This window comes from Ochotona curzoniae, unplaced genomic scaffold (assembly GCF_017591425.1).
Source record: "Ochotona curzoniae isolate NIBS_2020 unplaced genomic scaffold, NIBS_Ocur_1.0 patch422, whole genome shotgun sequence".
Classification (NCBI taxonomy): Eukaryota; Metazoa; Chordata; class Mammalia; order Lagomorpha; family Ochotonidae; genus Ochotona; species Ochotona curzoniae.
The window spans coordinates 853,818-875,712 of NW_024466998.1; the positions used below are offsets into that span (position 1 = coordinate 853,818).

The following is a 21,895-nucleotide window of genomic DNA, read 5'->3' on the forward strand; positions in this document are numbered from 1 at the left end:
AGATAACTATGCGCTTTGCTCCCCAAGATAACTTGAATTCAAGTGAAGTTATCAGCAACTCCAAAAAGATGGATGCAAATCCTTTAATTGAATTAAGCTGTGATTTGGAGCCCAGATGCTCACCTAATTGCTAATAAATGGAAGAGCTGTGGCGAGGGAGAGGGTCTGGGGGAATAAGCCGATGAGTGTGAATCTTTTCTAGGAGTTGGCTTGTCACCAGGTGAAACTTCATCAGGCTGGCTCAGACATCTGTTTGTAATCAGAGTGGTGTTTGCCTGATGCGTTAAAGAAAGGCAACCACATCAAGAAGGAAGTCTGTTGTTTGCGAAAGGCCCTTTGACCCACCCAGAGGAGACGAACATTTCGTTCAGTCACTCATCACTGTCCTCAACGCACAGCATTTGGGAAACATTGCAGGCTCAGAGCCAAGCAAGTGCCATTAGCTAATTCTTCTTCATTCCTATGTAGCATGCTGTGAGCTGTGAACTGGTGAGCGCCATGAAAGCAAACTCAGTTGGTTTCATGTTTTTCTCCTTGATGGCTTCCAGGGAAGAATTCCATACAGCTTTATTGCACACACTCTGTTCGTGAACATATATTCCTTCAGGTACAGCAACAGGATTTCTGTGATATGCCTATGTTGGCATCTCCTTGCTAAAAATTTAGCGCTTTCAGATTTTCAGTATAGCTGGATCCTTGTGCTTAGTCATTTGAAACAGTTTACCTACATGCCCTTGTTTGATACTATCCCAGCGGGCTTCTGCTCCACAGGCCTTATTAACAAAACAGATGAATTCAATATTAGATGCAACTCTGTATTGCTCATTCTACTCAAAAAAGATATTTATAATGTTCTGAAAAATGAGTTGGGATTCCTAAGTGCCCGCATACCCTTAGAAATTGAGTGTAGTTGGTATTGTTTTCTTTCAGTAAATGATGAAAGACTTAGCAATGATTCCAACAATAGTGTTAAAATAAGCAGCGGTAAAAAGTTATGACAGCCAACATTCATGGGGTGCTGTCTGTGTTCCAGGTAATACTCTAAGTACTGCATGCATATCCAACAGGTAATCCCCATTCTGTGGAGACACAATTATCAATCACAATGAAGACAGACACAGAGAGACAGCAGTCATCATTCAGGGGACCAGATGGGCAAGCACCTAGGACACACAGACCTCAGTTGATGTGAACACCAACAGATATGGAATACAGTTTCATGTCCAGATCCTTTTTAGAGGGAGTAGAGGTATCCATTGAGATACCCTGGCCTGAAAAGTAGCACAACATTGTCAGCAAAATCCCTCATGTAGAAATGGATACTTTGACCAACACATTTTTTTTTTCCTCGCAAATTAGGACTTCAAGTCTTAAAACCTTTAACATCCAAGAGTATTTTTTGCCTCCGTCCCATTGAGGGAAAGCACTGCTGTGTTAACTGCTCCTCTGGGAACCCACAGGTGATGGGTCCATCCTTTAGTCTGTGAGACCTCAGTGGACTACCTGATGCTCCATTTCCTGGCAAGTTATCCTGGGCAAACAACTAGACCTCCTTGAATCTCTTGGGAGGTTTAAATGAGGTCAACTATGTACAGTTCCTTACTCTCTCGAAGGCATAGTTTCCTCATTTGAAAGATGGAAACAGTGAAAGGTCAGGAGGTCGCCGTGAGGGTTACGTGAGACCATGCTCACCACAATGCTGCATGTGGTGCCTGGCACACAGGAATGCAATCAGAGAGTAACAACGACTTAGAGAGCTCAGCAAGCATCAGAGAACCCAAACCTTTCTCTATTTTAGACCTTGAAGATTGATATTTGGTCTTGCTTGTACCTATTTATGATTATATTTCAATTTCCCTAAATTTCCATCTTTAGTGGTTATTAACCTAGTTTTCTGTATCTTTTTATATCCGTTATGACTAAACGTTTCACGTATCACAGCTCGTTTTGGTGTTAAGGTTGCATTAATGAGGACCAAGGGAACTGGAAAGATGAAGAAAGGGTGGAAATTGCCATTAGAACATGAGTCTTCTCCTTTCTCTTCCTTAAGTGAATAGATTTATTGCAATAGGATTCATATTCTTATTCCTGTTTCGGTAGAGAAGAAGAAATAGGGAGAGTATTTGCAAGTTACTTTTATCTGTAGGACTATCTCAAATTCACTTTCCTCTCAATATTAGGTAATAAGAGAAAATGTCTCAAAGCCCACAGACCAATTCAATTCTGACAAGGCTTTTCAGGCTAAATTCAAAGTAATTTAAGACCTCCTTTCAAAGAAAATGCACATATAATTCATAACAAACCTCCTTTAACTCTTATTTCCTTTTAACCAATTTTAAACTCAGAGCTCTCTTTGTCACCTTACAGTTGGAACTTAATGGGCCAAAGCCACTTAGCAACCTGTCAAAGGTTTTATTCTGGACTGAGATTTGTAACTGTTCTTGATGTCATTATCAACCCAGCTTAAATAATCAGCACCTTCCTTGTGTCCTTTGCTGAAAATAGCTTTCCTTACTACCTGCAGGCCCAGCCGTTTCCAACGTCAAGGTTTGGGTGAGCACAAGAAAATCAAATGCCCTACTTCTCTTTTCTAGCTGACCTGCAGGAACTTGGAAACAGCAAGTTAGTGGCCCTTAGGATGAGAGGTTCTTGGAGAATTCACTATTCAATTGCCCAGTGCATGGATTTCTTGTATAGCACCCTGCTCAGTCAAGCTTTGTTAAGACATCCCCAGAGAAAGAGAATACGGCACTCATTTATAGTGCCCATCATATTTCTCATCACATACAAAATTCAGGAAATCTAAAGATAGAATTTAAGGCTACAAGCTGTCTCCACGAGATGTTTTCATTAAGAGCTTGCCTTCTTGAAGTAGGAAGAGTGAGACCAAAACTTGTGCGTGACCACCTTTCAACTGCTTAGTGAAATGGATTCAGTTAGATGCATCTAGGCTTTAAACTCGTGTACTTCCCAAACTCGTTCTCCTTAGCACCCTACCCTCTCTCTAATAGCTACTGCAGCTCTTCAGGTCTTGTGAAGATGGTAGATTGACAGTGGCCTGGCTGCCTCCGTCATTGAAGAGGATATAGAGTGGCAGTTTCCACCGTCCAGCTTCCTCTACTGTTGCTAGCATAGCATCACCTGGAGTTCTCCATGCACCTCTCTTGCCTACTCCAAATTTCCAAATTCCCAATTGGCTGCCTTTTCGCCTCAGGAAGAAAAGCATGACAATCGCCTGAAAGCTGCACAACCCAGGTGGGGAACCTGGCCCCTGACCTGCCTCCCACCTTTCTTGCTTGGCCCAATTCCTCCAGGCCTCAATCATCATGGGGAAACTTTGCTTCAGGGCAGGCAAGCTCTCCAAATCACATATTTCTGTGCATAGCTGTCTCTTATGTTGTCTTCTCCACTAAGATGCCAGAAGCATGAAGTCAGGAGCTACGTACTGTTTCCTCTTCTATCGAAAGTGCCTCCAACAACGTCTTCTAGTAGGTGCTTTGTAAATATTTACTGATGGAATGAACTACCCCAGCCAGAGATTGTACCATGTTTGGGACAGTCACAATGCACCAGCATGTTTATCCCACAGAATTATTTCCTTTTCTGTCAGATGTCAAGATGGAAAAATATTTGTCAAGGATTTGGAAAATCTCTCGCTGCTGAACATGTGGATCTTGTGAAGGGAGTCATTCGTCAGTTCCCCAGAAGTAGAAGGAGTTAATCAATGCATCTCCCTAAACACTGCTCTCAACTCTGCAGAGTCATTGGCTGCTGGGAAAGTGAGACTCTGTAGGCCTAACTCAAGCTCCACAACCTTCCGACCAGGCCCTCTTATGATGAAGACATGAACTCTTCTAACCTCCCAGGGTGCCCGGGGTTGCTCCCAGTTGCTGGAGTCATTATGTTTTACCGCAGGTTCTCTTGATGGAACTTCATCAGCCTTTGGCAAAACACAAGCCAGAGTAACGGGCAGGCAGATGCTGGAATGAATTCCAGTGTATATACACAATTCATGGCCCCATAAAAATCAATTCCTTCTGCACAATTAAGCAACTTCTCAGAAAAAGGGCAGGTTGGTGCAGTTATTAAAAGATAAATAATAGATAGGAATCTACTTTCTTTAGCATTTTGGAGTTAAAGTAGCACTGTAATTACTTTTCCTTCTCCTTGTGATACCCTAATAACAAAAGGCAGCCTTTACTGATTTTCACTGCCCCTCCATGTTGTGGTGCTCCTTAAAATGTGCTCCTTAAATGCGGCTCTAGAGGGGAGAGCAAAAAAAAAAGCTAGATGCACCAGGGCTAAACGCCACAAGCTAGGTCACGCCGTAGGCCTTTTTTCTTGTTTCCTAGATCCTCACCAGGAATGAGGGCTGAAAATAAACATAGCTGCTCGATGGTTCTATACCAGAAAGAGCAGCAGGAACCTCCTTATGCACTCCGGTCCCCACACTGTCGTGAGGACGAAACCCAAGCACCTCCCAACTGGCTTACCTGGCACCAACCAGTAGCCTCATTTCCTCCACTTCCCGCCTCTGATCAGGATCTGAGAGCTCTGTGGAAGGAACAGGCAGGTCTCCTTGCAGAGGCGCCTGGTCAAGCTGTTACCCCTCCCCGCAGAGGCACTTCCTTGTCCCACGCGGGCTAAGAGGAAGCGACTCAGCTCATATCACGAAGAAAGACTTGGACTGCCTGTAACAAGAGAGACTGCCTGCTCATTCGCCCGAACCAGGGCCTTGCAAAGCATCAAGGGAAAGACGTTCTTAAAGCTCCTTGTGATGCTCTTGTGGGTTGCACATGAATGTACGGACTCTTTCTTCCTCTGGCCCGGAGCATAAACAGAGCGAGCTCTCCAAAGTTAGTGCTCTGTGGGCTGTGGATGGGTCTCGAGGGAACCCCATAATAAGGAGATTGGAGGTCATTGTAGGCGTGGCTCTCACTGATCTAACCCATAGAAACTGGCTGAGAATGTTTGCTGCTGCAGAGCAGATGGACGACTGAGTGGGACTTGTGAGTGAGTTCTCAGTGAAATGAAGGTGTTAGCATGTCAGCAGATGGTAACCAGAGAAGAGGTGAGCGGACTGAGGCCAGGGACTCAGGGCTCACCCCTCAAACAGAGCTGAGCTCACCATCCCTGCTCCAACACCAGGGGGCACTGCAGCCCAGGCGGGAGGAGGAGGGACCTGGGGCTTGGGGAGGATTCTTCAGAGAGAGAGAGAGAATGGAGCCTTGCTTTGAAGATTTGGGTTTAAAGCTGGACCATCCAAAGTTTTAATCACTAAAAAGAACTGAATAGTGGAATTTGACCAAGACATTATTAATGGGACTACTTATCCAGCACGAAGGGGATTCAATACTGCACAGCTGGAAGGCATGATTGGAGGCGGAAAAAAATAACCCACAACTTCATATTTATGTCCCAACTAATCAAGAACTCTTCAGTGAACTAGTGCCAATAATTAGATTTTTTTTTCTGTTGGGGATTAAAGATTTGGCAGAGAAAATGGAAGTTCCTTGGCTTTGCTAATCATTTTTCTTCCTTTTTTCTTTAAGTTTGTAAAAATCCCAAAAGGGATGCAATATGCGCACTTCATATTTTCATGTGACGTTGATTTCGTATTAACAAAGGAACTGAGATCAGCGTGCAGGATAGCGAGGCAAGTTGTCGTGATGAAGCACGTGGGAAAGCAAGTGGGCTGAGGAGTGGGCGGGGCCCCTGGGAGGACCAGAGTCACGTGTAGGCGCCGTGCTCACAAGCATGAGGTCGCTGTAGAGTTTCTGTGAGCATTTGAATGCTGACTTATGGTAGTGGCAGCAGTTCAGAATAATAACAGTGGATGGTGCTAGCAGAGGCGAGACCTTGAGAAAGATGACAATGATAACTCAGCAGGGTCCAGAATGGAAATGCGGCCAGGGTCCCAGTTGGCTTGGGTTTTGGCAGCTATGACGGAGGTATCATTTCTCTAGCGCTTTTTGTGCCTGCTTCATGCTCATGCTCATCATCATATTGCTCAAAGAAGCTCTTTCTCTTCCTCGTTTTCTTCTCCTTTCCTTTTCCTCGTTCATCACGAGGATTTATTGAGCACCTGCTGCATACCACACACCGTTCTGTACAACACAAGTTACGTTCCAAATCATTCTAATCACTTAAACACCCCAGACCAGTCAATCAGAGCGTGAGACACATGGGGAAGCCCTGGTCTTAGTCCAGTTCACTTGAGGTGCTCATTGGACATCTAGTTTGGGTTGTTTCTTTTGGAACAAAGGCAGGCTGAGGGAAAGAGAAAAAGGGAGAAGCAGACAGAGACAGACAGGGAAAGAGAGAGAGAGGGAGGAGGAGAGAAGAGAAACAAGGGGCTATTTAAGGGAAGAATGATTTACTTAAGAAATGCTTGTCTACTTCATGCCAGGTGCTTTATAAACATTGATTCATCTGATCTCACAACAGTGCTACTTGAGGTCCTGTAATGACCCTCAATGTACTTGCACTGAGGGAGAGATGAACAGCTTTGCAAAGGTCTCACATCCAGTAAGTCAGAGCCAAGCTTTACAGACCACAAGCGTAGATTCTACCTTCTTACTGCTAGGTAAGCTTGAAGACCCATTCCTTCTGAGTATATATAGACAAAAATGTCTTTGATTGTGTCTGAATCTTAAATGGCGCTGTACCCCAGTAAAAATGCTCTTTATTCAGGTTGCTATCCTCAAAGAAATGTAGGATGTTTCATTCATTCCTTGCCAATTTTTTTTAAGCTGTAGCACCCATTTATTTCTGAGCATGGATACAATGCAGTATCATCAAATGAGTATTTTTTTTTTCTTTCTGAATAATCTCCAGAACTGAATGAATCAATATCCTGGCCTTGTTCCCAATTTGTGAGATTAATACTTATTTTTAAAATTTTATTTCTTTTTATTATTAGCATTTTTGATACACTTCCGCAGGCCCTGGCATTTACCTTACCCCCTCCCCAATTACATATATCATCACTATAGCCTAGCTCTTCATTCACCATCATATGTCCATCATTGCGGGCACAGACAATGGCAGTCCAGCATCCTATTCTCAAGATATAGTAAACAGTTTCATTGGGAGTCCATTTTTGATGAGGAAGTAGAGATGCATACTGCATTGTATCCTCACAACTGGATATGATAGTCTGTGTGACACAGTTGCTGTCTATCCCCTTAAATGAAAAGCCACAAAACAAAATCAACAATAGGAAGAAAAATAGAAATTAACAACACCATGAAGTTAAATAACATGCTACTGAATGACTAATGTGTCGCTGAAGAAATGAAAATCAAGAACCTTCTTGAAGAAAATGATGCTACTGTATGATCTATGAGTCATTGAAGAATTTAATCAGAAGAAAGTGTTTTGAAGAGATGAAACTAACAAAAAAAAATAAAAATCCATGAGATAAAGTTTCTGCTGATCTTTTTTGGTGAGATGTGTCTTCTGTAAGCAACAGATGGGTTTTATTTTTTAATCCAGTCTACTAATCCATGACCTTTGATTGATGAATTTAAGCCATTTACATTCAGGATTGATATGAACGGGTGGTAATTTGGTCCTGTCATTTTAGCAATGGGTTGTTCACTGATTTAGTCTTCTGTTGTTATTTTACTGGGATGTTCTTCACATTTGCCTTTGGTTTTGGTGGGTACTATTCCTTTTCTCTGTCAAGAAAACATCTTTAAATATCCTTTGTAGGGCAGGTTTGGAAGAGGCAAATTTTTTTGACTTTTCTTTACTGTGGAAGAATTTATTTCATTTTCAAAGACAAAAGAAAGTTTTGCTGGGTATGTTACCCTGGGCCAACATTTGCCTTTAGAATCAGGAATATGTCACTCCCTTCTCTTCTGTCTTGTAGAGTTTCCTGTGAGTTTAATTGGCATTCCTTTGTATGTCAGTTGATTTTTTTCATGTGCACATTTAAGGATCTTTTCCTTATGTTCAATTGAAGAAAGCTTGATTATCACGTGTCATGGTGAATATTGGATTTGGTCAACCCTGTTGGGAGTTCTGTGCCCCTCCTGGATGTTGTTTCCCAATTCTTCCTCTAGATTAGGGAAATTTTCCCTTATTGTTTCATTAAATACATTTGTAAGCCCAGCTTCTCTTTCTGCATCTTCTGGGACTCCCATCACTTTTATATTTGGCCTTTTAATAATATCTTTCAATTCTTGAATGCTTTTTTAGCCTGATCCAGCTCTGCTTCCACCTTTGTGTTTGTTTTCCCCTGGTGACAGGAAATATCTTTTAATTTTGAGATTCTTTCTTCTGCCTCCTTCATTCTATTTTGGAGACTCTCCAAAATACTTTTAATTTGTTTCGTTGTATTCTTCTTTTCTGATATATCAGCTTTCATTTGATTCATTTCCTGTGTGACATATTCCTTAAATTCCTTGAACGCCTGCTTTACGTGCTTCTCATTGTTGATAAGAAGTTTTATAACAAATGTTTTGAATTCTGTATCCTCATTTTCTCAATGTCTTCCTCAGTTAACTCTAAGGTTGGCAAAGGGTTTTGTTCCTTTGCAGGGGAGTCTAAAGTAATATTCATTGAGCCTCTGTCTCTGTCTCCTCTTTCGTTCTTGGTCATTGTACTTCTGGTTATCAGATTCTTCTCCTTGGGGCAGGTTTGTAAGCTGTGTCACCCACAGGTCTACAGTTTGATTTTACTTATTGCAGTTGGTACATAGCTCTTTGTTTGCAGTCACTTGTGTTACTCCCTTCCAGCAAGTTCCAGATCTGGATTCTTATGTTAGATTTCTACCATGGCTGGCTCCCTCTCTGGACCCCAGAAACTGCCTCACCACTCTGCAACTCCTGTGACACCATGCTGAGACTGCATAGTTGTCTGTACAACCTTTTTCCCACTTCTGGTTGGATCAGGTCTCAGGTTAGGGAGACACCAGGTGTCCTGTAAAACTAGCTTGTTGGTGGTGGTAATCCTGCGGGTACCTGTTGGTGTTAGGTCTGAGGGCCACAGGGATCTATTTTGACCCATATGATGCCACAGTCGGTATTATTTTCCTGTAGGATGAATGCTAGGTAATGAGCTCAGTGAGTTCTCCCAGAGTTCTGCCCATGCACAGCTCACTGTTATCCTTGTAGTCTTAAAGGTTTTCCAGACTGTACAAAATGGCACCTGATGTGCTACTACTAGAGTTCTTGATCTGCTGGCTGTTAGGTCTGAGGGCTACCCAGACCTATCTTGGGTAGAATCTGTAGGATGCCATGTTGTTGCAGTTTGCTGAGCCAGAAATGAGTTCATTCCCAGCTCGGTGTGTGCACAGTACTGTCCATATCCCTTGCCTCCTTAAACAAAATGGTGCCCAATTTGGCTCTCGGGGCTGACTGGATTGTAAAATCCACCCTGTTCCCATTCTGTCTGTCTGGGATCTGTCGCTCTGCTCCTGGTCAAATCAAATGGACCAGCAGGATGGCATAACTTTGGGTTCACCTCCAGAGCTTCCGATAAATGTCACTTTCCACCTGGTTGCTGGTGGAGTTCTGGCTGCTGGTGGAGTTCAGATCACCGTTTGCTGAATGCAGCTGGGGTATCAGTCACTGCAATGCCACACTGTTGTGTCTGCTGCTTTCTGGTGTGTCAATTTCCAGGCATCCCTCTGCTGTTGTTCTGTGCTCTCCTATTTCCTGGAATGTGTCCTCTGCTTCACATTGCCTAATGTTTCTCCATTTAAATGTGTCTTTACCCTATTCTGCCATATTGATTCTCTTGGGATTAATATTTAAATATCACTATGTATGTCTGATCATGTCATTTTCAAGGACATTGGTTCCATTCAAAACTCAAATATTCATTTCCAGAAATATGAGTGCTGTAGATCCACTTTCACCAGCTTGGACTGCCAACAGTGCCTCTTCAGAGTGTTCCCAAATAAAAACCACTAAAGAGAGTAACTGACAGTCCAGTTGTCTCCGCATGTCCTCCATTCTAGTATTCACATCTGCTAGTCATTCAAGCCCCTCCCTGGGAACAGTGGATAAGTATGAATAGCTGAAATTGCAGCACCATCAGTGTTCCTCCTTTGGGGTAAGACTGCAATTCTCCATATATTCTGCCCAAACCCTTGGCTTTTTTGAACTTCCTGTCCTGCACACCTGCCTCTCCTAAGAGCTTTTACGCAGAAAGATGCCTCTTATCAGAGGCTAAGCCTGCAGGAGACACTTTGTGAACTGCCAAAAGTTCAGAGAGCTAGCACTTCTCTGGGCTGGACTAGAAAATGCCTGCCTCCCTATCAGAATGATGCCAAAGGAGCATCCCCCACTGGATGTAGGTCAATTTGAGTCAAGCTGAGCTGCCGACCTGTATGTAATGCTTAGGCACTCGCTGCTCAGGCTGCTGGGTTGCTCTTCCCTCCTTGCCTACTGTCTCCATGTTACAGGTGATGATACTGAATCTGAACATGGGGAAGTTATGTGTCCAATGTTGAACTGTCCATCATGGCCAAGACTTGGGCTCAAGAGTTTCCTCCAGGACCATGCTGAAAATCCAGAGAGCACACACAGTGTGACAACCTTTAGAAACATAGCAGATATGACTCATTTCCAGAGGCCACTGACTTCTGCAGGCCACCTTTTTTCCTGCATTTCTCTATTGCTTCCTGCCTACTTTCTCATCATCCTTCTCCATTCATCGCCTATTGATATCAGCCATAGGCTGCAGCATCATGCAGTGCCCTGGGCGAATAAAGAAGAATAAGACTCAGGCCAGGTCCAACAAGCTTACAGTGGAAACCAAACAGGAGATTCTGTGGAGTCTAAGTGTAGCTGGTTGCACTGGAGAGAGAGTGCTATCACCCATGTGCATACTGTACCCTTCTCCTTGTGTCCAGGAAGCAGCCATCTGTGATCAGACCCAAGCCATGAATATTTAAGTGCAATCCCCAAGTTCCCAACACCCTGTAGTCAATGTGACATTGTCATTCATGGTTTCCTTCCATATTGTCTACATAGTAGCTGTGTGAGCTTGATGTATCTGATCCTTAGATTCTTTAGTTTAGAAAACAAATTAGTAATAAAGAGAGCAGAGGGGGGAAAAGGATAAAAGAAACTAGTGTTGTAGTGTAGCATTCCATATGGGCACCAGTTTGTGTTCCAGCTACTTCACTTCCAATCTAACTCCCTGCTGCTGACCTGGGAAAGCAGTCGAAGATGGACCAAGTTTGTGGGCCCTACCTGTCAGGTGGGAGACACAAATGAAGGTCCAGACTCATGGCTTCTGCCTGGTTCAGCCTGGGCTGCCACAGCAAGCTGCAGGAATGAAGCAAGCAACAGAAAAACAGCACTTCTTTCTCTCTCTCTCTCCCTTCTCCCCCTTCTCTGTATTTTTTTTTTAAAGAAAAGGGTCCCTGGCTTCCAGCAGTAATCACAAGGCTATTTCTTTAATAATAATAATAATTTCTTAGAAATGGGGAGTGACACAGACAGAAAGCTGATGAGGGAGGGACAGACACAAGGAGAGAGACTTTCCACCTGCTGGGTTGCTGCCCAGAGGGCTGTGATGGCTGAGACAGACAGAGCTGAGGAGGAGCTCCATCCTCATCTGTCACACGTGTGGCCAGGGACTGAGTACTGAAGCTCTCTTTTATCAGAGTTTTCCAGCCACACTTGGAGCACGCAGGCCTCACCTGTCAGCTGACTTTTCCGGATCCTCTTTCCAGTGCCTGGAATACTGCTTCCTCAGCCCTGTTGACCCACTGCTTTGATCAAAAGTCCTCTTACTCTTCTTGTATACCAATCTGTGCTGTGACAAGACTTCTGTGCTTGGATATGCCTTGTACAGATCAGGTGTTCTGTAGAATGTGTGCTGAGTCAAATTCTGCTTCCTTTTCCCATGCTCTTGCATGCTCGCCTCCAACACTGAGTCCTTAATCCGTCAAATAGCACAGAGCAGATGCTGGGCACATGCACCCTGGAAGCTCTGGAGCCTGCAAATTCAGGGGCAGCCTGCACAGCCTGAGAGAAGTTAAGCCATGTTGCCCATCACAAATATAATTAGCACATCATGCTAAGTATTACATAGATCTTTTTAAAAGATTTGTTTATTTTTATTGGAAAGTCTGATACAAACAGAGACAGAGAGGAAGATCTTCCGTTCAATGATTCACTACCCAAGTGGCTGCAGGTGCCTTAGCTGAGCCGATCCATGCCAGGAGCCTGTTCTGAGTCTTCCACCTCGGTTCAGGGTCCCAAGGCCTTGGGCCATCCTCCACTGCTTTCCCAGGCTACAAGCAGGGAACAGGATGGGAAGTGGGGCTGCCCGGATTAGAACCAGCACTCATATGGGATCCCAGCGCGTTCAAGGCAAGGCAAGCACTTCAGCCGCAAGGCTAATGCACCAGGCTTTACATAGATTTGTTTTAATGGAAGTGCTCACATGTGTTTAAAAGGGAGTTGTTTGAAAGAAAAAGCATGCCACAAATAGCGAAACCTTGCATGACCAAATGATGTTACAGTGATGCTCCAAGGTCCAGAAGCAGCAAGACAGAGAAAACTCCTCCTGGGCAATGGAGGCAGGGATGCCGGAAAAAGAGTCTCTGTGCTGTGGGTGGCAGTCTCAGGGTACGAACAGCATTATTGATAGAGCTGAGTTCATGTGCAGAACCCTTTGTGTGAGAGGCAGAATACAAATGAAGTATTTTTCATCAGTATGGTGTCTCCGCTGAACTGAGCAAATGTGCTGGTCAGTGTTGGGGATCACGGGGACCTGGGTTTCGCTGTCTTATGCTCAGGGGTGTCTAATGGCTTTGGGGTTTGACACTTTTCCCCGGAACTGACAGGCACAAAGGACCCAAGTATGGATCTGCTTTCTCCTTCTTTTTTTTTTTTTTCCCCCTGCAAAGCACAACACTTTACAAAAAGAAAAACACTTCAAAGGCAGTGCTTTCCGTGCATATATTTTAGGGCTCCGTTCAAGATCCACATTCATCTTCCTTATCCAATTACAGGATCAAAGCTGAAGCATTGGCCTACTTTGGAGGTTTAAAGACAGCGAGGGAAAAAAAGCTAAGAACATTTAAAACTACTGTCTTTACCCCACTGTATCTTCCTTCAGGAGAATTGAAACCTGCCCCGCGACTCTCTCTGAACTTTATCTGGATGCAGAAAGTCAGGTCAGAGAGCAAACACGCCCTAATCGTGTTCAGCAAGTCCGTGAAGGCACCCTGACCTCGCTGATGAATCACGTCTAATCCCAGCTGCTGTGTCTTTGCTTGCTCTCTGTACAGGCCACAAAGTCCTCTCCAGAACCTAGTGGCCAAATTTGATTTTATTTTGTTCTGATTAGTTTTTAAAGAACTCATGCTAAAAACACAATCAGAAAAACTAAACTGTAGTATTACTTCATTCATCTCCCTAAAGCTACTTGTTGTAGCACATCTGTTCATTTCGAAGCTACAATACAAGCTTCATATTTTCTAAAATAGGACATGCCTTTTCCTTCATATTACTAGGCTGGGATTTGAGGCCATCGTTATTAAAAAGAGAGAGAGAGAGAGAGAGAGAGAGAGAGAGAGAGAGAGAGAACAAATATGACATGCTCAGGAATATTTGAGTGAACAGACTGCTTATTAGTGGATTGATTTTTCTCTATGGAAATAAATCTTTGGCAGGCACCAGAATTGGAGTATAAAAAATGACCTTGGGCAGCTGTTGCCATTTGTTTCAGTGGGAAAATGAGGGTTTTGTCTCTCCCCGGGGGTTCATCTTGCCGTGTTCTGCACACCATCAGGGCTCCACTTGGGAAGGGGCTGCACCGGGGAGCAGGAATGCTCTTTGCTGGAGGACCAGATCACGTGGAGTGTTCAGTGCGTGCTGTGAGTTGTAACGCCCATTTGTGCACAGACCGTAAAAGTACACTTTTTATCAGGGACATTTGTGAATATATAACGGCACTGAAGATAGATGGCCACTAAATAATTCACAGTTATCTATCTTTTCAGCAGATTTCTTCTGCACCTACCATGTTTTAATGCCTGCTTTGCTCGGAAACAATATTCTTTATGACCCCTCCAATATAAAAACGTTTGCTGACTGGCAGCAATAGATAGATATTATGGGATGGGGCTACAAGGAAGGAATGGGTTTTCTAATTTATTCTCCTCCATTTCTTTTCTTCTGGTGGGTCTTAGTTCTCCCAGCCAACACACAACGTTACAGGAAAAAGGAGCCGCTCCCAAAAGAGGGTGTGGCATTTCAGCTGCTGGGGCCTGCCCCTCACTAATATGAACTCTCTCCTTCTTTCAGCTCCATCTCCATCTACAGCCCTAAGGAGAATCCCAACACCTTTGATGCTGCAGCTTTCTTCCAGTGTGTGGGGAATTTCCTGGGGATCTTCGCTGGCTCGTTTGCCATGGGCTCTGCGTATGCTGTTGTCACAGCTCTGATATCCTTTGTCTGTGGCTGGAAAGCCAGGGATCATTCAGCAGAAGTGTGCAAGGAGGAGCAAGCTCCAGACCCGTGAGTGGCCAGACAGTTCAAGTCCAGTCTGAGACAGTGCCACGGAGGCTACTGTGGCTCTAAATCTTTCCTGCAGGCACAGTGTGTAAGTGCCAGCTCCCAGACTGTCAGCAGTCTTTTAGTGCCACATCAAAAAAGTTTTAGACCACGATCATTAGAATCAGTCAAACCGGTGTCAACTGAAAGAAGCAAAGATTTAGGGTCAAGATTAAGTGGAAGAGTTAAACTGGGTATGGTCTGTCTCTTTTTCGAACTGTGTCAATCTCCAGCTCTCCGTGTAGACCATGCCAGAGATTAGGATAACTCTGATCAGTCATCTACAGCTAATTTATGCATAGGAAGCTTGAAGCAAAGGAAAAAAAAAAACAACAGAACTTGATGTGACTAGGAAATTACATCACTTAGTTCTCTTTTTTGCGAAGGATTTGCTAGAGAGACTGAGGGAGCGAAGGCAAGATGGCTCATAACCTGCTCCCTTTGAGCAGCTGGATGGGGAAGAATTAAGCGACAGTGGAGGACCATGGCCAGAAGGCCAACATCCAGCATGAGTGTTCAGTGGGGGCCACCGAGACGGGGACCAATGTCATGATCGAAGTCTCCGCTGGGGAGACATGGGAGAAGCCACAGGTGCAAAATGGGCCGCTTTGGAGTATCTTGCAGCACTATGCAGAGGAACCTACACTGCTCTGTGCCTACCAGTATAGGAAGCTGAGGGTTTTAAGAGAGCAACATGCCAGCAATCCAGCTTTTAAGATACCAGGAGACTGATGATGATCTGCAGGGGGAGGCTTCAGCAAGGAGGCTTGTGTTTAGAAGGCAAAATCTCTAACACTTCACGATGGGTTGATTTAAGAGGATCAGAACAAATTCAACTCCTCATTTTTTTTTCTGAAAACCTTAGAGATTGCTGCCTCCACTGATACAAATGAAGTTAGAAAACAGTAGTGGTTTCCAACAACAAAGTTAATGACCGACCTGTGCTCTGGACAAGTCAAGCCTGGCTGCCTGTTTGTCAGGCACTGCCTCCCGTCACTGTCAGCCGGACCCTAGCAACAGATCACATTCTCACTGGACACTGGTGCTTAGAAAGGATGAGTTATTGCCCAAGGTCATGCAGCCAGGGCATGAACGCTCAGGGTCACAGGAAGCAGCCATGCTCTTGATCACTTCTCCCCAACACTTCTTAATGATGAGGTGGAATTGTGGCCGAATCACATGGTAGTCAGCATAGACTAGTAGCAACAATGACACTGACAGCTAGTGAGTTGCTAATATGTACCATGTCTTTGTATGCATCTCCTCATTGGAATCAACCTGTAAGACAAGTTATCATCGCCCTCACTTTACACTCGAGGTAATCGAGGCTTCAAGAGGTTAAGTAGCTCACTCTGGATCATAAGTCAGCAATAAGAGGCTCGTTAATAAAGTCTTCTAACATTTATTGAGAGCTTTACTATGTGCCGGTCCTTGCTATGAGTATTTTACATCCATTATCTCAAACAGTTTTTACAAGAAGCCTGGAAGGTAGAGACTGTTATTATCCCAATTTTACACCTGAAGACGCTCAGACAATTAAGGTTAAACAACTTGGCTGAGATCAAATAAGCAGGACATTGCAAGGCGAGGACTGAGTAGCTCCTGTTTGAGAAGGGGAAGCTAGAATGGAACTGCTGTCAGCCTGAATGGAGGGCGAGGAATGAACAGAGGGGTAAACAGGTTGATAAGAGGAAGGGGGAAATCCCTGGGGATTGGAAATCTACTAGGAATTTAAATTAGATCTGGTATGAATCAATTGAATCAATGAATCAATGAATAAATTTAATGAAAGGGTATGGAGACCGAAGAAGCACAGGCTCAGTAACATTGACCATGATTGATCATGTAGTGCTTCCCAGCCTGTTAACAGGGCTACAGAGACTGTGTAGGGGGCAGGTGCACAGCTAATGCACAATGAGAAAGATCTCTTCTAGTTGTAGGTTCCTGGCTCTGGATTTGGGATCTGCCCAGAACTGAACTGGGTTTTTTGTTTGTTTGTTTGTGTTTGTTTTTCTGAAGGAGGTTGAATGAAAGGAATACTGTATAGATGGTTGATACTCTGTTGCTCAAACAGGCCAAGCCCCTTATTAAAACAAATTAGGAGAGGGAATTCAGCTGAAGAAAATACAGCCACAAAAAAAAAGGAAACACTGGAAACGAAGTATCCCCAAGCAATGGAAGTTTCACTTTTATTGAAAAGAGTTTCACTTTGATCATCTCAAAGAGTTGCTTCCAGATCTTACAGATTATATTTCCAGAAAAGGTATTTCACCCCAGCTCCCCTTCAAAAATATTCATTTAAATCACAGGGAAAAAAAAAATACATCACTTGTGGCCTGCCTGGCACTGCTTTGAGGACCTGTTGCAGTACATGTATGCGCTGGTCTGCATTGCTGTGGGGTAGGTGGTGGTGTGAGCCCCGTGCTTAAGTAGGAAAACAGTGGTCAGGGGATGTGTGCAAGTGGAGACTGCAGATTTGAACCTAGGAGGAGTCTGTGTCCAGAGGCCAGCCTCCCAGGATGTTACCCTGGCTCTTAGTTGGTTGGGCTCTTCTAAAACTTGATAAAATATTTGTATCATTCTATAATCTCAGTTTGTACATCACACGCAGAAACAAGTTTGATTTTTTGTTGCCAAAACATAAGGCAGGAATGAGCCTTAGCGACGTCATCACACTTGCAGAAGCTCAAATGGGCAGTGGCAGCAGAACCAAGAAGATCAGCTCGCCTGCTCCCCGCTTTTGCTTTCCCCCCACTGCTCCAGTCTTTCCACGTGGAATCTTCTTTAGTTTTTGTTCTAAAAGTGCAAAAATGCAACATAATCCCCTCTCATTATATGTCAGAGCATTCTGTGCCTAAAGTGGACACAATTCAATGTAGCCTTTTCAGACTCATATCCCTAGTGGGCTCCCCAAATCCTTTTCTCTGTCCAAACTGGATCACTGTCCCTTTGTTCTATTTGCAATTTATGGACAATTGACAAGCGTCATCCCTGCCAAAACGAACCATTGCCTGCCAATGGGTATCTGATAGGACTTAGAAGCAGTAGGCCTGCTCCTCGCATCTGCTCGTACCAAGAAGGCACAGACTCCCTATCAGTGACCCTCATTGTGCCTCATAATCCCATTTGCTCCCCAGAGAGACCACGCAGCTGAGGCCCCACAGGTCTGCATTTCCCCTGGGAACAGCGCTGTCTGGTGCTGACGCACCTGTAACGTCACAACCCAACCTCACTCCAGGGCTTTAGTTTTCCTCTGGCTGCTATAATTCCCCTGTGAACCTAGGCTGGATTCGAGAGGCTGTGCACTGCAGTTAGCCCATCTTCCACATGGGGGTCTTCCAAAAGTGTGTAGAAAATGCATACTGTGAAAAAAAAAATGGCAGGTGGATCTTTTGGTGTCTCGCACCAAAAGAAGTTTCTTTGAATTTTGTTTTTCCATCACTGTTTTGAAGTGCCCTTGTATTCTTCGTAAGGTTTCATTTTTATGTGAAGAAGGCTTGAAATTTTTGCAAGCGTTTTCAACTCCCAGTAGAGCATGGATCGCATGCTGGCCTTTAGAATAAGTCCCAGGGAGAGTAACAGCCTTCCAATCAGCTCTGAAAATCTGCCTTTTACTCTGAAAACTATCAAATCCACATCATTTTCCCACTGTCAAGAAGGTGATTTAGCTGTGAAAGCAGTTGTTGTTTCCCTTAACATGTCTTCATCACTTGACCAAATTTACCAAGCTGTGTGAGTTCCCCATGCTGGAGACAGGCCTGTTTTTCCTCCTTTCTTGGAGCGCTTTCTTATCCGCCGAGGCTGCCGGCCTAACAGGTGAGTGCTTCCTGCTGTGCCGGGAATGGGATGCATGAGTACACCTGCCTGTCTGGATGTCTACCCCTGCCTGACCCAACAGGAAGTGGACGAACATCTCCCCACAACACTGAGTGTGAATGGCTTTATCAGAATCAGCCTCTCCTGAGTACCCCGGGAGGAAACAAATTCATAATTCACTCATTTTATGTATACACTTCAGTGGACTAACTCTAGAATGCTCCCATCTCCTTCCTTGCTACACAAGGGCGCCATGGAGGTGACCTGGCAGATGCACGCTGGCAGATGCAGGAGTGTGAAGGGACCCACATACCGCACTGGTGGCTATGGGCTCCCCCCAGTAGGTTCCAGTATAAGCAGCTTTCATGGGGTCCACACATCCATGGTTGAGATCTTTGCATGCATTTCATACTGGGTCCACAGTTCAATGTTTCTCACCAATGTTTCAAGGTTTACATGGAAGGGTACTTAGCAAAGTTCATGGAACATAGATTTCGAAGACGCGTACTTGGGCGCAAATTTTGAAAACCATGCACGTTTTTCCCGTGAGTACACATTTGTTATGAACTCCTTGAGGACTCCTCATGGAGAATCCTCTGAGGTGGGATGGTCTACAGAGGCAGGAGCAATCCGCAAGGACCTCAGGGCTATGCATGGTGTGATGTGGGTTCAGCAGTTGCGTGGATTGCATTTTGCAACCGAGATTTCCTCTGGGATCATTACAATGATTGTGTGCTTCTCCAACTACAAGACACCCTGGGCCCCCGAGAAGAATGTCAACTCCCCCCCGCGACCCCGAGTTAGTTCCCAGCTTCTCCAAAATCTCTTTCCTGCATCCCTCAGGCTCCACAATATCCCATCTCATGCTAAGACCGTAAAATGACAGCTAGAAGAATCACTGGTGACTAAACAAGACCTCTCTGGATATTTGCATTTCAATAGGCAATGCTTCAAAAAGTCATCTAGCAAAATAATAACACCTATCAAGAGGATACCAGGAGCCAGGTGCTGGCTAGCTGCTTTTCATTGATGATCTAATTAATTTATGGAAAGACTCAATGTGGGACAGTGTTCCCAGTTTCTTCAGCTAGCAATGAATGGCAGAGCTGGGATTTAAAACTAGCAAAGTCCTCTCCAGCTCCTGGACTCTTGGGCACGGTATGCTCCACTCCTAGTGAAGTTCCATCTGTGAGATATCAGGCAGATTTCCAAGGGGGCAAAGACGGTTGGAGCCCCAAGGAGCCTGCCTGGCTCATTGTCTCCTAGGCTCGTTTCTGGCTGCCCTGCAAATACCATGGCCAATCCATTCAGTAATGATACTTTATTGCTCTATTCAGTTAACCCAACTAACTTACTGCAGAGTTGCCTTGCCACACTGTTGCCATAGGCTTCAAGGGTATCTGTTACTGGTACAGAAAGCCACCCTGCCAGTTGCTATGGTACAACAATCAAGACTACTTCACCAAATTCTGCCCTACTGGGCTCTGTTATACCCAGATCACCTCAACACAGAGATTGTAGTTTGGTACTTTCATGTCCTTTAGAAGATGCCTTTTACCCTACACATGTACCTTAAATGAAATAACGTAGCTAAGCCACAGATGCTGCAATCATCCACAGGTTTGACTACTGTGTTCTACACTTTATGCCCTTTTCAGCACTTAGCCTGTGAAATGATCTAAGAAACGTTAATAACAAGAATAAATATTTGACCTTTCAGAAAAGTATTGAAATATCTTAGCTCACCTAATACTTCTTGGTCTTAGGTTGAACATTGTAATACACACACACTCACACACGCACACACATCATTGCCTAATAATTGTTTTTCTTCCACATGTGCAATTTGTCATTCATTTCTTGGTCCATTTCAGCCAGACCTTGTTCTAAGAACCATTTTAAAGGTCACAGTTCTGGGAAACTGTAGAAATTGCTGGTTTGTCTGAACTTTGACCACTTTTTCTCAGTCTGATGTTCTTCTTGGGTATCATGCACACCACCTCTAAGGAGCTTGGCTTTTGGGAAGTGTGATTGCAGGTCTGAGCCTCTTCAGCAGGAAGACACACAGGTCCATGGCCATTCCCAAGGCTGACCCAAGCCTAAGCAATACTAATATCCCTTAAACAACAACAACAACAAAAAATGGGTCTGAGCATTTTCTATTGCAGAAAAAGTAATCCTGCTTAGTCTCACTTACTTATGTATTTGTGTGTTGATTATTTAATCCTTGCCTCTTTCCAAATTGAATTTGAGACAGCTCGTAACATAAGCCATGCATATCATGGGACCATTTAGTTGAGAGTAAACACTCAAGCGCTCTGGGATAGTTTTTCTGCTCAATCAGACAGCTGTCCATTGCTGTAGTTTGGCAATCAATAGAGGTCTGAGCTTTCCAGCAGCCAATGCTAAGAGGGAATCATGATGAGTTGCATAGGGGCTATGCAGCATTACGAAGTCTCATTTACACAAGTGAGCAAATTCTGTTTTGGTATTAGATTCTGCAAGCTCATCTAAGGGCATTTGGGCAGTAAAACAGGTAATGTATTTAATAATAATGTTCACTTCTGGGAGAGCCATTCTTCATGTGCTCATTGTTCATATCAACTTCCATGAAATTTGAGGTCATTCAGATAATTCTCTAAGGCCATTTCACTGTAATGACAAAATCCTTTTAGTGCTGGCCCACAGAGAAACTAGCACGATGGAAAGCAAAAATCTGGAAAACTTTCAAAAAATGGTTAATAAACGAATATACCACAATGAGTGTTGTGAACTAAAGTGAAGCATGTTGTTAACTAGTCTGAGTCATAGGCGTAACCAGCAGTCTGGGGCCTGTGGGTTCACTTACATCATGTGAGTCCTAAAGATGGTGTTAACAAGTACTGTTTCTCAGCTGACCTTCACAGTGGGCCCTCAAGGCCCCGCATCCCAGAAGCGCTCTAGCTGAGCCATCCTAGGGTCACCTCAGTGGTTCCATGCCATAACATAAAACTGCATTTGAAAAAAAGGATTTCTGCTGTTTTCAAAACAAAGCCTGTTTTCAGATATGTTTTTCATTTTGACCTACACCCAGTGTGATGCATAGTCTTTGTGGAAAACTTTTAAAATGCAGATTCACAGAAGGAAATACAGTTACCATCACTGACTGTCATATTGCCTATTGATAACCATTGTTAACCTAGAACACAGTCCACACACACACACACACACACACACACACACACACACACACACTCAATTAAATGCATACACTTTAATTATAGTTAAGCACATCTAGGTCATTATACTTTTTGTCTTTTTAAGTAACTTGTAATTTTTGTCACTCCACAGCTTACAGTAGTGAATGTATGAACTTGCCATAATTTACCTACCAAAATCAAGATTGTTTCTAGTTTTTAATTTTATCGTAATGAATATCTTCATAACTAGATACAGGAATTTTTATTTCTGTGACTGCCTAAAAATACAATTTCTATCCTAATTAAAATTATGGAGATATTGTTCTGTAGAAAATGTGTATCCTTATATATTTCCTCCAAAACAATATAAGC

At 43.8% G+C, this 21,895-nt stretch overlaps 1 protein-coding gene across 1 annotated transcript in view; it reads left to right on the plus strand.

Annotated features, from left to right (window-relative positions):
* LOC121167675 (sodium/hydrogen exchanger 9-like) overlaps positions 1 to 21,895 on the plus strand; it is a 557,393-nt gene that overhangs the window by 234,492 nt on the left and 301,006 nt on the right. Inside the window, exons 7-8 of the mRNA XM_040997226.1 lie at positions 14,280 to 14,418; positions 18,239 to 18,344. Coding sequence (XP_040853160.1) covers positions 14,280 to 14,418; positions 18,239 to 18,344 — 245 coding nt within the window. The remainder of the gene's footprint in view (positions 1 to 14,279; positions 14,419 to 18,238; positions 18,345 to 21,895) is intronic.